This window comes from Archocentrus centrarchus, chromosome 4, assembly GCF_007364275.1.
Source record: "Archocentrus centrarchus isolate MPI-CPG fArcCen1 chromosome 4, fArcCen1, whole genome shotgun sequence".
In the NCBI taxonomy this organism is placed as follows: Eukaryota; Metazoa; Chordata; class Actinopteri; order Cichliformes; family Cichlidae; genus Archocentrus; species Archocentrus centrarchus.
The window spans coordinates 29,763,153-29,779,161 of NC_044349.1; the positions used below are offsets into that span (position 1 = coordinate 29,763,153).

The window sequence follows — 16,009 nt, forward strand, 5'->3', positions numbered from 1 at the left end:
CCAGAACAAATTAGTGGATCAAATTGACTAAATCCAACATTAACAGATGGGAAATATTGTAAGAAATGCCTTCGACGTTCACAAAAACTGTGGCCTCTCCTCACACGTTTGCCCTAAAAAGCATGTGGTGACACATTAAGCATCCTCAAACAGAAGAATAAGGCTGCAAGGAGATGCAATAAAGGTAAGGTAATCCATCATGGCTGCCCCCTGAGCAGGCCGTGTCTGGAGCGCACTACATCGCAGTCCCTGCAGGCACGGTACTGATTTATCCACGGACAGGGCAGAAGCATTTCTTTCTGCCTCTTTATAGCTGCTCTCTCAATTTAATTCACCTCATCGTGGCATTAACACTCTTTTCTCTTTGGAGGAATATATCTTTTATCATCTTTCTTAAGTGGCAAACATCCAAGCTAAGTCTTTCAGCTTATACTGTTGTCTCTGTTCTGTAGGAGGAGAGCAGCATGAAACCTGAAGATCAGGGCCCACACTCCAGATTTGGACTCAGCACTGAAGACTTGTCAAATCCTTCGAAGCAGGTCAGAACTGTTCATGTAAGCCACTCCTGTTGCGCAAGCGTCAGTGTCTCTCTTTCAATAATTCTATCTTTTCATCTCTTATCATTTCAGGACATGACTGCTGCTTCTCACAATCAACCTCCACAGAAGCCAGTTCGCAGGAAATATCTCCCAGAGAGCCAAAACCTGGAGGCTGTACCTCCGCCTGCCATGCCATTTCCTCCCCCTGCTAAACCTGCGCAAAAGTTAGTCAGCCATTTACCTTGTGACATGAATCAGTTTAATCAGGTGTAGCTAAAAATAGTGGGTAAAATATGGCCAGGAACACTAACTGTTGTTAAATCTGGTGTAGTTATTGCTTTACATAAGAAAAAAGCTACATAAATGGCCAGTTGTAGTGATAAACCCGCAGAAAATTATCCCTCTTTGAAGTTTTTAAGCTTTCATTTTAGCTCATAGCACAGGTTTCATAGTTCATTAGAATATTTTTAAAGTATATTTGTTATTAAAAAGATTTAACAACTCATTGGTAACTAGCTGAACACCAGTGGTGGACAGGCAAAGTTAACGACTCTTTCGTGAACACTTTTACTGTAATTTCACTGAAATGGTCTTTGTTGATGAGAACTCTACTGAGAATTGTCATTTCATAAAATGTGTTAGTATCTTCTAAAAACAGTAAGGAGCTAGCCTTTTTATTTAATATAGTGATTTAGTAGCTAAAATAGCAGAAATATGTCTTTGAAGATGGTGAGCAATGCAGAACTACCAGGAGAGTGAATATTGGACTTTTGGAAGGTGTTATTTTATTAATCTGTTAAGATGACACCATCTTGAAGTTTGGCCTTCAAGATGGTGTGACTCAATCGTGGTCCCTCTTCACAAAAAGAACTCTAGACACAAATGTGGTAACTATCATACTCTCTTCCTAATCTCCCACCTGAGCCAAGATTTTTCTGAAAATCCTACTTGATAGAGTGCAACAGTCAGCTGATAAGATTCTTGCCCAAAACCAGAAAAGGTAGAAGTACAGTCCAAGAAATCTTCATCCTCAGTCAACTCGCTGAGGAGTTTCTTGAAATGGACAGACAAATATTTCATGTTTTTATTGACTTTGAGAAGGTGTTTGACAGCGTTTATCATGAAATTCTGTGGGCTGCACTCAAATCTGCTGGACTCTGATCAAAAATTGTCAACCTCATTCAAGTTCTCTACAATAATACTAAATGCTTTATTGGAATTGACAACAAATTGTCCGCTCCCTTCAGACCTGGTCATGGTGTTCCACAAGGATGTATATTAAGTCCTATACTTTTCAACATTATGCTCCAAGCTACTATTGACAAAGCTAGCAGCATTAACCAGTTTGAAAACATTCTCAAAAATCAAGGCCACTCCTATATTTCTCTTGCATTTGCAGTTGATATTGACCTAGTGACTGACTCCACTCAAAGTATGTCTAGATCATCTTAATAAATTCTGGTCTACTTTTGTCAACTATGGCCTTAAAGTTTCCTCTAGAAAACCAAAAGTCATGATTACGTCCAAAAAACTTCAAAAACCAAACATCAACCTTGTCACACCCCCCACACCCCCGACACTGCCATCAACTTGGTCACTTCCTTCAGAGACTCATCAGCTGGAATGGTAGACTTACCATCCATCCATCCATCCATTCTCTTCCACTTACTCTGTTCAGGGTTGCGGGGGTGGGGGGGCTGAAACCTATCCCAGCTGTCATAGGGCAGGAGGCAGGGTACACCCTGTACAGGTCGCCAGCCTGTCGCACAGCGCAGGGCCAACACAGAGGGACAGACAACTATTCACACTCACATTCACACCTATGGGCGATTTAGAATCACCAATTAACCGAACCCTAGTAACTGCATGTCTTTGGGAAGAAATCAGAGTACCCGGAGAGAGCCCACGCAAACACGGTGAGAACTTGCAAACTCCACAGAGAAAGGCCTGGACCGAGGGGGAATCAAACCCAGACCTTCTTGCTGTCAGCAGACTTACCAATGAAATCAAAAGATGCGGCATTATCGCCACTACTTCCTTTAAGAAACATATCTACTCTCTGGAAAACACGTAATATCACAATCAAAGTTAAACTCCAAATCCTTTACACCATAGTTCATAGTATTTTTCTCTGTGCTTGTGAGATGTGGCACTTGCTTCCTTTGAGTTGAAATCCTTACAGGACTATCCTAAACAGTTATGAGACTAGTCACTAATTAGGTGGTCCTTACTGCCATCTCAACTTCACACCAATCCCTCTGACTACAGTCATCATAGACAGCTTCATTGGCTAGGTCAAATCACATGTATGGACTCGGCTCGTACCCCTGAGATCACTCTCACGGCTCGATCTTCTGCCAAAATCTGCAAACTTCAATCATGCAGACATCCAGTGCCTTACCCAAGAGAGACAACAGTGGCATGACATTATTCATAGCATTCAGTGGGGGGCCAAGCAGTGAGGCTGGAGCCACCCATAGTGATTATAGGTTTTCTTACTATTATAATATCAGCTTTTTGCCTCTCCAATGTGAGTCTATGACAGTCCCTTGAACCGTCTTGTCAAGATTTGTGAAATTTGACACACTTCCTCAGGACACCCTCCTTATCATTTTCACCAAGTTCTGTGCCACTACCTTGAGAATTAGCACCACCACTGGGGCAAGGTTGGACTTGCGTTTGCAACTGTAACTTGTGACCCGTGTGGCCAATTTTGGAAATAGAGGTATTGTTGTAATCCTTAGATTCAAAGATGGACTTTACCACTTTCACCCATTACTTTAGGATTCTGCATTTTTAAGCCTTAGCTCAAAGATTTTGGCCACCAAAATGTGGGCCTTTTTTTCTGGTGCCAGAAGTCATCATTTTTGGGTGAAAGGGCGACGTTCTAAGTTATCAGCTCGCAATGTAGGGAGCTAGGTTAGCAGAACGCATTCATAAACTGTGTAGGTGTCATAACCTTTATGTAGAAGATGGATGAAGCTTCCAGGCCTGAAAAATGAAGCCAACACGAATGTGCCTGTATTCTATTTAATGGCTGGCAGCTGCAACCTTTATTTATTGGATAATTCTATTAAAAATGCTCCAAAAGGCACCAACACCACCATTCTGGAGTAAGTTCAGTGACTCAAATTAGTTGAAGTGAGGCCTAGCAAACAGCTGAAAGGTGCCAAAGCAGTCACACTAATAACTTTAAGCCTTACCACAATCCAAACAGGTGAATTATTTAAAAAAAAAAAAAATCTGACCAAAACCTGTTTTATTGAGACTGCAAACATGTTAATTTCATAGTTGAAATCTGGCATTTTAACATTTTAAGGGGACTAAATAAATTTTGGAGCCAGTCCTAAGTTGGAGAAACTGCAGTTTGTTTGTTTTTTTGTTTTAAGCCCCAAAGTTTGCAGCTTGCAAAGTCCTTGTAAACTTTATAACTAAAATATACCACCCTTTACAGCTTGTTGCGCTACCTCAAGTGGCCAAAAAAAAATGAGTTAATGCAGGTCAAAGAGCTTCTTAAAAGTACCTACGTGCTCTTAAGTGATCGTAAAACCCATGAAACCCACCCAGAAAGGGGAATTCACCAGACATTAAGGCACACCCTAACTCACTGTAATGACTCTAGCATGTGTGCTCCTGTCTCCTTATTGACCAGACTGCTCATTGAAACTGTCACTTCAATACAGGGTGATCATCAATAACATCGGGGTCTCCTAGCAATCACCATATGCAGCAAGTTGCAGTGGCGTCTCATTCTTTTGATGTGCAAAGTCTAAACCTTTGATAAGAAATGGAGACTTATAGCCATGCCATTCTGGTTTATGCACTCAAAAAAAATTTTTAAAGCAAGTAAAACTGTGTGAAATTCTTTCAGGCTGCTGCCCAGACAGAAGAGGGAGATCCAGCAGGCTATTCGTAAGAACAGGGAAACCAATGCTGTGCTGACACGCCTTAATAGTGAACTCCAGCAGCAACTGAAGGTTAGTCCATTTGGTATTTTTTTGTATATATCAGTAGGGTTTTGCTGATGGAACGTGTGTCCATTTGCATTCAATTTCTCACATTCCCTGCCCTCCACCTCCTTCTCTGGGAAATGGGGAAAACCAGCCCTGCATTGCTTAGAAAACACATATAAAGGTTGCATGCTTGACACACAACTGCAGTGCACTTCTAAATCTGACAGTTCAATTAAACAACAAAAGTACTAAACACTGTATTTTAACAGCAGCCACAAGAGCGTGGTAGTGTTCCAGTTAACTCGGTTTCAGAATCCCCTCGAATGTGTGTCCAGAAGTTGAGTTCTACTCTTTTGCCACTGACAGCAAAACGCTCCCGCTGGTCCAACTCGGTGAAAAGCCCCAAGCTCAACTGTCTGCCCCCCTCTGCCCGTCAGTCATAGCTGAACTAATGGCAGAGACTTGGCTGTTTGCATTGGGGATCTGCCCGTGGCGCACACTCACTCACATTTGGAGCACATGCTGCATGCCTGTCATTCTCCTCGTAAATGGTCCAGGAGTGAAACCTTCACGCTCACATGCAGGGCTTTCGTAGCTTTAATACAACAGAGGAAAATGAATGAAAAGGAGACGAGGGCTACCAACAAAGGGCCTACTTTGTCCCATTTTAAAATATCATGCAAAGAAACTATTTTGTTCTTGGATTTCAAGGATTTATATTTCCTTTCCCTATTGTAAAAGGTCGTCTGGAATGATATTTACTCGTTCTAATTCTCCTATGTCCTCAAAGTATCTGTGGAATTCTGCAGAGAAAGGCATATGTGTCTTTATATAGACTCGAGCCTTGTTCAAATACCAAACAGCCACTGGCATTCACAACTGTCTTCTTCAAAATATAGCCTGGGTCGGTCAGGCATCCAACTACAACAGGGTTGTGTGTGTGTGTGTGTGTGTGTGTGTGTGTGTGTGTGTGTGTGTGTGTGTGTGTGTGGGGAGAGAAGGAAGGCTGGATGGAAAGGGAGACTTGACTTTTTTACAGAAACAATTCAAGAAAGTTTTAATGAAAATATCCACGAATCAGTTGGTCAGTAATATGATGTCAGAATCGTGAGGAAAACACGTTCCTGAGTGGAGAAATTCATACACGCCCACTCAAAAAGTCTGAGAGTTCCTGAGAAACATGGCTGATGAAAATAAATATTTGGCTGATCTTAGGAAAATTTTTTAATGAAATCTTTTTTACATTTAATTTGTAATATTAGATATTAGTTGCCATCCACACAGTGTGAACTAGATCGGTTAGAAAAGCTACTCATAAGCGTTTTATACTGGAAACAGTAACAGTTGTTTAAAAAGACCGAGTGACCCGAGCTCTATATTTATCTGTGCTGTTGTGATATTTTTAGTTTTAGGAGTGTTTATTATTTTGTCGATCCACTTCACATCTTTCAGAGTATATATGTATTACATTTTGGTATGTTTTTTAACATTGTAGGCTTTGATTTCATTGTAATTTTTCACTTCTAATCCCTACATTGTTTTACAGTGACCCAGTGAACCTAGAGTAGCAAGATTTACTACTGCAGATGCCTTGAGGCCGATACTTAATACCAAAGAGACGATGAAAACAGCTCAAGCTCAAGTCCTTGTGTATAAAAAGAATGATTGAAACCATGATTATTTACACTAGATATATATAAATATAAAATATGCTTTCACTGGACTCTATGCAGTCCCTTACTGCTTCCATAAGAATTAAGAGGATAAGTAGCAGCCAGATGCTGCTAATCAAATACACTTAGTTAACTGATCATCAGGAAGTAGGAGCACCTCTATTTTGGCAGTTTGCTGGTCTGGAGCATTCAGATGAGCTACATCTCAGACTCTACAGGCCTCAGTTAGCATGTTAAATGTTAAAGGTCATGACAGTCCTGCTAATAAAAGACTGGCTTGTTTGGAAGGGTTGCAAATGGAAAGCCTCTTCTCTCTTGAAAGAACATGGAAGCACCACTTAGGTTTGCAAAGTTCGGAATCAACCAAAAGACTTCTGGAACAATGTCCTTCGGACTGATGAAACCAAAATAGAGATGTTTGACTGTAATGTACAGTTTGGCAACAAACAAACACAGCATACCAGCACAAACACCTCCTACCGTCTTTAAAGCACAGTGGTGGAGGGCACAGGACTTGGGCACCTTGCAGTCACTGAGTCCACTATGAACTCTAGTGAGTAAGTAAGTAAAATGCATTTATATAGCACCTTTCTAGATAAAAATCAGAAAGTGCTTCACAACAATCAAATCGAATCAAATCAAAAATGGTAACACACACTAAAACACACACAAAGCCTAAACAAATAAGTCTTGAGCTGCTCTTTAAAAGATTCAATAGAGTCCACAGACAGTCTCCTTTAGTTTTCAGCTTAGAGCGAGAAACCACCTACAGATTTTGGTCAGAAGACCTCAGTGGTCTGTGTGTGATGTATGGGAGCAGGAGTGTGCTATTGTATTCAGGCATTTGACCATGCAGAGCTCTGAAAGTGATCACCAAGATCTTAAACTGAACTTTTTGGGGAGCCAGTGCAGAGATGACAAAATAGGTGTCACATGAGACCACTTAGGGGATCTATTAAGTAGCCTCACAGCTGCATTTCGAACCAACCAAGTCCAATCTTGAGGAGACAAAAGCATGAATAATCATTTCAAATTCAGATTTGGACACCATTCGACTAAGATTTCGTGAATGGAAAACAGCAGGATTGCACAAGGCAATTACATTTGACCAGGCTCTTAGTTTCAAAAAATGTAACACCTAATTTGATTGAACCAATGATGATAAAGAACCAAGATTATTGATCACAGTGGGAACAAAGCTGTCAAACAAGAACTTCTGCTTTCCCGCTGTTAAGTGAAAGATAGTAATCCAGTTCTTTATAACATCAACATAGTCCTAAAGAATAGATAGTTTTTTAACATTCTGTGGAGAAAATGAAACGTACAGTTGGGTATCATCTGAATGACAATGATATGAGACCTCTTTAAAGGTGCCCAAAATGTCTCTGAGAGGTAATAAATACAGTGTAAACAAAATAGGTCCCAAAACAGAACCTTGGGGGCACACCACAGGACAAAGTGGCAGTTGAGGATACAAAACTGAACAACTGAGTATACCAAAGTATTCTAGAGACAAATGTGAGGCCATCTGTCCGATGCTAAAGTTTGGGTGAAATTTGGTCATGCAACAGGACAGTGATCCCAAAGACAGCACCAAATCTGGAACAGAATGGCTGAAAAAGGAAATAGTCAAGGTGTTGCAACAGCCCAGTCAAAGTCCAGACCTCAACCTGAGTGAAATTCTGTCTGGACCTTAAGAGCTGTGCATAAACAAAGGCCCACAAACCTCAATGAACTGAAGCAACAGTGGAAAGAAGAGTTGAAAATCTTCCTCCACAGTGACATATGTGAGAGACTGATAAAATCAATCCATCCATCCATCCATCCATTTTCTTCTGCTTATCCGGGGCCGGGACGCAGAAGCAGCAGCCTAAGCAGAGAAGCCCAGACCTCCTTCTCCCCAGCCACCTTCAACAGCTCATCCAGGCGTTCCCAGGCCAGCCGAGAGATATAATCTCTCCAGCGTGTCCTGGGTCTGCCCCAGGGCCTCCTCCCAGTAGGACGTGCCCGGAACACCTCACCCAAGAGGCGTCCAGGAGGCATCCTAGTCAGATGCCCGAACCACCTCAACTGGCTCCTTTCAATGTGGAGGAGCAGCAGCTCTACTTTGAGCCCCTCTCGATTGCTGCACTCCTCACCCTGTTTCTAAGGGAGAGGCCAGCCACCCTTCAGAGGAAGCTCATTTCTGCTGCTTGTATTCGCGATCTCATTCTTTACAGTAGTGACTGCCTGATAAAGTCACATAGAAAATAATTACTTCAAGTTATTGCTGCTAAAGGCTGCTGAATCATGAGGTGTAATGTTTTTTAAACTGTCTTTTTCACACGACTGTAATATATACTACACTGGGCCATATATACAAATGACTCAGACTGGAGTGTTTTATGCTCCAAGTTAACTATCTTGTTTTCATATTCCAGCTTAAAAGCACATAAACACAAGAAGGTTTGAGGAGCAGCTTCCTAACTCTGGAATTTTGTCCATCTGAAGAGCACTCATAAGCAGCACAAAATCCAGCCTAGGTTTTTACTTATCCCGAAGAAGGAAGTCTGTGTAAATAGTCCAACAGATTTCTTAATTCCGATGACGTTTTCATCTGATATGGTTAAGAATGTTGATGTTCAAAGATATGTTGGCAGGCACAGGCCTAATCAAGTTTAGCCTGGATAAACGTGATCCACCAGCTCTGCTATTAGGTCTGAATTTCCTGGTTAACTGCAGGTCTCATGAACTCTATATATCAGTGACCTTATGACCTTTATTCTAGTACAGAGTAGGGAGTGACACCAAAACATAACTGTCTAATATTGAGACTGTATATATTCCACATTCACATAATCTGTTCTGTGAGGCAGAGTGAACTGACCTTGTGATCTTTCCTCTGTTGTCACCCTCAGGATATATCTGATGTTTTCAGCCCTACAGCGGGTACAGCTCTGAGAATAGGGGAATCTTTCTCCATTTTGGGGGGGTGTAATGAACATTAGGGGCCACTTCAGGGGATTCTTTTTTTTTTTTCTCCATTCTTCAGTCTGTACTCACACGGCAGTGTATGCTCTCCCTGGGGGACATTATTGTGTTCACTCCTCACCTCCTGCTGTGCAGAGCTTTGTGCTCTCTTTTGGGGAGTGACAAGGTCAGGACCTAAATTCCAGATATTAATGCTGTACATATTCCACATTCACTCAGTCTCTTCCACTTGAGGTGGCAAACTGTAAACTTTGCTACCCTGAAGACAAAGCTTACAATTTTAGGTAAAACGAGATTCCCTCGTTCTGTTCAACACCTTCATATCGGAACATTAGGGGCCACCTCGGGAGATTAATCTTGTTACACACCATAGCAAACAGCCGGTCAACTTGACTGTCCTGCTATATTCATATTGCAGTGTCCGTTCTCCTGGGGGGCACATTATTATTGTCTCTCCCCGCTCCATGCTGTGCAGATTTTTGTGCTTTCTTATTTAGAGTGACAAGGTCAGAGTCCAAATATTAATCACATAATCTATTCTATAATTTGTGCAAGGGCTCTCAAAGTTTGGGAGAAAGCATGCATTTGGGCACCAAGACATGAAAAATGCAGATGTCAAGGAAAAGAATTCCAAAATCAGGGATTTATTTTAAACATTAACATTTTCACGGCAGCACACAGAAGAACCTGCAGACACAAGCTGTTAGCAGGTGCAAAGGATGTTCAAAGGACGGTGCTTCATGTTATTGTAATGTTTGTGTTCTTCACACCAGCCATAAAATATTTGTATTAATGTCTGCAAAACTGCTCTTATGTTTCTTAGCATCAACTCTGGTTGGATTCCCCGCCTGTGCCCCTCAGAGTCAGTTTTTTTTTTTTTGTTTTGTTTTTGATGCAAAGTTTTACCTCCATACGTTTTTCAACTTGCAGGCCCTCAAAACATAGGGTGCACTGAAATTTTGCACCATTTTATTTTTTCTTATTTATTTATTTTTTTCGCCACATTTATGAGTCCTCACAGCTTCGTTTCCACATGAAAAGCTGGAAAAACACATTTATCTCCGTTTAAAACCGCAGCCAGTTCAATCTCGAGTGTCACAATCGAAAACCAAAAATGACATTTTTTTTGCTAGCTGATTAGCCTGCAGGGAATATTTTAATGAAGTTCTCTTCTTAATGCTACGGTTTGTAAAAGTCAGTTATATCTAAAATCTTTGTGAGCTGTTCATAGTAATTAACACTGTAACCTTTTGGGGCCGTTAGCCAAGTTTCAACCTTGTTCTTGGCCATCATCATCGCAGCAAACGAAGCAAATAATGTCATGACCGCCTGAGGTACGTCTCTTGTTGAGGATGCGGCGATCTGAGGTCATGTTTTCTTTTGCTTGGCTGCAGGTGGTTCACAAGGAGAGGGTCACCTTGGAGTCCCAGCTGGAGCTCCTGCGGCCTCTGGCGTCGACGTGACCGAGCCTGAAGTCTGATCGGAGTCACGTTCCCGCTCTGAGACAAGGGGGGGATGCGTCAGCTTCTCTATTAAACATGAGTTGTTGTCTTTTTTCATGAACACTGAATTACAAGTAAAAGGGCTGACGATGGAAGCAGAAGTGCGTCGTTGACCAGACGAACAGGGATGTAACTTTGCTCCAGTCTGTGCGTTTCTTTGTGTTACTGTTAAAGAGGATCTGCAGGACTAAACCGTGTGTTTTTAAATCACTGTATAATATGCACATGTAAAATGTTTTCTTTATGACTTTCTAACTTATTTGTGCTGTGATTCACTCTTAGGTTCTCCCATAAATCTTTTATAGTTTACACCATGTTTGCACACGTTTCCGTGATTATGAAAAATGTATTTTCTGTCCAACGAATCCTCTCAGAGTTCATGTTTTTCTATACGCCACATTTCACGTGTATCTGCATACACGGTATAAAGCAAGTGATGGTGCTACAGATTACTTTCTCATTCTTAAACTGTTTGCACTAAAAGAGAAACAAAAAAGAAAACTGGGCATTTAGGAGGATGGCAAAACTCAAAACGTGTGATGTGCGATGAAGCGTGCGCGCAAAATGTGTCTTTTGAAGGACTGTAGCTGTGGCACGTGTGAAGAATGTCGACGCTGGATTTGTGTGAAATATGAGCCGTTCCGTGTACTCCTGTAAAGCTGTTACATTGTTTAAGTGTTTCCTGACGTCTTTGTGTTATCAAAGCCTCCAAAGTCGGCCTTGGTGACTGAAAAAAAAGGATTTAGCAACCTCAGCAGTCAGCTTTCAAGTGGACTTTAAAACTGTTATTATTCATATTTATGATTTTTTTTTATTAATCGCCTTTTCCCTCGTAAAAAGAGGGAAATAAGAATATCAGCATCAGCTATTAGCAAGATTATTTTAAACCCAGAGTTTCACAATAAGTGTATCCCTTAGAGGTTCTTTCAAAAACAAAAAAAACATTATGAGCAATCAGCAAAAGCCAAATTAGCATGAATAACTAAAAGAAATAATAAGCACAACATTCATCTCATGGTTTGCAATAGATTTGGAGACTGCCTGAAGAAGCAGATGTCATGAATTTATGTATTTGGAGATGCTATGTGACTCAAGCTTCCTCCTCCTTTTTTTTTTTTTCTTTCCACACGACTGATGGATCGTGATGGCGATAATGAGACGGCATGCCTGTAACTGCATGATTGTGCTAAACTGATGTGAGACTACATGAACCTGAAATTGTGCACAACCGAGCTCTGGGCTGAAGACAATAATGAAACTCATAAATAAAGTTGCCTATTTTTATTGCTTGAAATTATTTTACTGCCGGATTGCTGTTTAAAGATGCCTTGCCCCGGAATAAAATGCTCCACGTGCTCGACAGCTCCACTAAATTTGGGTATATTAACAGATGTATTGTAAGTCATTATCACATCTTGGGTATGAGAGCAGGAGAGATCAAACGGGCTGCAGTCGTAACCCTGTGGTACTCACAAAGCAGCTGTGCTTTTCTCGACACAGACACAACAACAGAGGGTCACCCGGATCACCGCTGATGGCTGTATTCCCAGACCCTCTGCTGCTGCCGTCCCAAAATATCCTCTGACACACTTGGCTCTCATTAAAGACACATCACACACCGATGGGCCTGTTTCTCACTCGAGTGCTGCACTCACTCCTCTAATAGCTCCTCTGATCATTATCATTACCTAGATTTTTTTTTTCTAGTTATAAATGTGTTATAACAGCATTTGGTCTGTTGGTTAATCAGGGCTTTGGTCCAGACATGAAATGTTTCACCAGCTAAAGCTGTGAAAGTCTTTCTATTCGGGGTCTCCAGAAGAGGAGTCATGATTTTAGGGATTAAAATTCTTGGCAGGTTTGCCAGAACATTCGGTGCTGAATGCGTATCCCCCTGAGGGTCATTTGAAGAGTGTTTGGTTCACTGCATTCACCACTCACATATTCACCTACACTAATTACCTCATATCTGCCTTTGTTAAAGTTCTTACATTCCTTTTTATTGAAATAAACCATTTATTAATTGGCCTTGTTTGTCATGATCTCACCACCCAATTTGTGGCAGTTAACACCTTTGAGTCCAAGTTTACATATTAGATCCTTCATTTAAATCTGGTCCAGTTCCCTTATCACGTTAGACAGCATTTATATTCTGACTATAAGGACACTTGGGTGTACTTACTGAGATACATGAGCTATTTCTTGTGTCTTTATCTATTTATGACATCTATATTTCTACCAAATCTGCAGCAGCACTTACATCCATGCACACACCGCCCAAACATGACAGTTCTTGATATGTGATGTGAATGGCTGCCACATCAAATTTGTCTTTGGGTTAGTGTGCATCTAACTTCCTGTAGTAGCAAAAACCATGCAAATAGCTCTCTAATCCACTGAGTAATGAGCCATCTAATAAATCGAGCTACAAAGGCGAGACAATTTAAGTTTTATTTGTGCAGTTTTTTCCTGCAATCAGGTGCAGTTTCACAAAAAGTCTGGATTAAAGTGTCTATTTGATTTTGGCTTCTCACACACACGAGGTTCACATCAGCACAAATCTTAGCAAATGTGTTGTCAGTCATGGTGAGTCTGTAGGAATCCACATCATTAGTGGATAGATATTTAAACCAGTTCAGTATTTAAACCCATCTATCCTCATCTGGTGCAGCTCCTTCTTCCCAAAGGACTTTACTTATAGCCACAGCAGTCACAGCATGTTTAGTTGCTAGATGACATTTTTAAAGAGGTGGAAGTGGTACTCAGAACTAAAACTAGTAAATACTGCAGTATAGAAATACGCTGTTACAAGTGACAGTAATTTATTGAATGTTTTAATTCGGTAAATGTAAAAAAAATATGAGAAAATATAAATATCAAATCTAAGTTAACTAAAATGTTATCTACTGTCTAATATTTAATGATCATTTATTAAAAGAGAGTAAAAAAGTATATTGACTTTGTAGCAAATAACTAATATTAGTACTGATAACAGGACTGAAGATGAGAGTCCCAGAAAGGTCCAGGATGAGACTCGTTATATTTTAAACACATCAATTTAAAACCTTTTTCTCTACAGGAAGTGCAGAGTAAATACGAAGAAAGTTAAATAAATACATAGTAAAAGCATTACAATGCATTTCTAATACGGTTAACCCAAAATCTCCTGAATCCTTTTGGAAAAGTAAATGATTTAATAAATAAATAGGCAGAGAGCTCACCCCCCCCCCCCCCTCCCACCCCCCCCACCCCCCAATTTTGGACCCAAAGATACGCCCTTGGGTGCAGTTCAGAGACTAAATTTGTGAATGAGAAGCCCAGCAGAGGGCCACTGACCACAGCTGCCTGTGTCCCAGATGTCAGATAAAGTGCCCCCGAATTTTAAGCCTCTAAAAAAACTCCAAATGGATGAGTTATCCAAAAGGCTCCTCTGTATTGTGGTTATGAAGAGGAATTAACTATATAGACCCAAACTGTTTCTTATACCAGGCTGTAAACATGTTTTCATTGCCGCTTTAACACGGGAGTCAGTGGGGATTAACTCACTTTTGGAGTCGGTCTCAAGTGGCCATTAGAGGAACTGCAGTTTTTCAGCTCCGTGATTTTCCATTTACAGCCTTTCATTTTCTGGAGCGTGCGAGTCCACAGGCATGTTTGATCCCAGCTTCAGTGGTTATGCATTGCATCTCTGATTTCTCCTGGAAATCGTTGCTTATGACTTGTTTCCAACATGTGAAGCTTTCTGCTTCAGAAACTAAGACCACTCCTGAGTGAGCTCCTTTGCATGATTGAATTCACAGAACATTTTTAGGGAACAGAAGAGAGAAACGGATACTTAATCCAAGGGAAAAGGATGGAAGCGTCTGAGGCATCTGAGAAAATGAATGAGCCTGAGTAAATTAGTTCAGTCTGGGAAGCAGACACAGGATGCCAGACGACAACAAGGCGCTCGTAATTCCTCTGCGCCATAACCAATATTTGGCACAACCCTGCGTGTCGGTACCTGCTGCATTAGCTTACAGTCGCTCCTTCCATACTGTGGGTTATATTTCATCTTATACATCAGGAGATGAGTGTGTGTATTCATTAAATCAGATGGCTTAACAGAGAGCTGTTCTCACTGCACTATAAACACTACTTAAAAGTGTTTGGCTTGCATTTCAAGTGACAACTGAGGGTGATGAGGAAACTGTATGTCAGCCATGTGCTACCTCTAAGTATAAGCCTGTTCATATAATTACCATCTCCCACTTAGACAGCAGCTGTCTTATTATTCTGTATGTGGTTATTAGTATTAATGATTCTTACAGGTGGAGACGGTGATATTTGGTGCTCTCAGATACATATCATAGAGACCTAATTAGACCTCCATATTATATCCAAATGAATGAATGGCATTAAAATGAGCTGTATGAAGCAAGTCAAATGGAATCAAATGAAGAGAACTACAGCCACAACATTAAAACCACTTATTGTCTAATACTGTGGAGATCCAAAACCCATCGAGGATAAGACAGGAGCGCTTTGGCAGAGGACCCAAATGCAGACACCGCAGCTGTAATGGGTCCATCCATCCATCCATTCTCTTCCACTTATCCTGTTCAGGGTCATGGAGGGGGGGCTATCACAGCTGTTATAGGGCAAGAGGCAGGGTACACCCTGTACAGGTCGCCAGCCTGTCACAGGGCCAACACAGAGAGAGACAGACAACCATTCACACCTATGGGCAATTTAGAGTAGCCAATTAACCTAACCCCAGTAACTGCACGTCTTTGGACTGTGGGAGGAAACCCACGCAGACACGGGAAGAACATGCAAACTCCACACAGGGAGGCCCAGGCCAAGGTGGAACTGAACCCAGACCTTCTAGATGTCATTCTAGCTGTGAGGCAACAGTGCTAACCATGCTACCGTGCTGCCAGCTCTAATGGGTAATACATAATACTTTTTTTTTATGTATTATAGCTCTAATGGGTAATACATCCAGAAATAAAAAACAGACGAGAACAAGAAGACTGACAAAAGGCTGAGAGTGAGACCGGACTAGATATACGCAGAGGGCTGATTGGGCAACAAGCAGGAAACAATCAGGGACTCAGAGGTGGAAAAGACAAAGACAGGAAGTAAAGCAACAGAAGAGACCAAAATAAAACAGGAAGTGACAACATGGAAAGATGAAAACTAAGAGAGAAAAAGAGTGAGGAAGCTTTTCTCACTTCTTATCATGTCTGTCCTCCATCCTCCTGCCTGTGAAAGGAATCTCAGTACGAAATGTTGAAGGATGTCCTGTCCTGTAATCAGACGGAGAGAATGGATTTGGTACAGGGGCTGTAATTAAAGGTCCAGATTTGTAGAAGTGTTTTAACTTCAGT

At 41.2% G+C, this 16,009-nt stretch overlaps 1 protein-coding gene across 2 annotated transcripts in view; it reads left to right on the forward strand.

Annotated features, from left to right (window-relative positions):
* Nucleotides 1–12,001, forward strand: part of reps2 (RALBP1 associated Eps domain containing 2) — a 31,496-nt gene extending 19,495 nt beyond the window's left edge. The window contains exons 16-19 of one of the 2 annotated variants that reach the window (XM_030726548.1): nucleotides 453–539; nucleotides 630–763; nucleotides 4,411–4,516; nucleotides 10,530–12,001. In XM_030726548.1, coding sequence (XP_030582408.1) covers nucleotides 453–539; nucleotides 630–763; nucleotides 4,411–4,516; nucleotides 10,530–10,598 — 396 coding nt within the window. In that variant the 3' untranslated portion in view covers nucleotides 10,599–12,001. The remainder of the gene's footprint in view (nucleotides 1–452; nucleotides 540–629; nucleotides 764–4,410; nucleotides 4,517–10,529) is intronic. The other variant, XM_030726549.1, reaches the window with a different exon arrangement.
* Nucleotides 12,002–16,009: the final 4,008 nt, after the last annotated feature.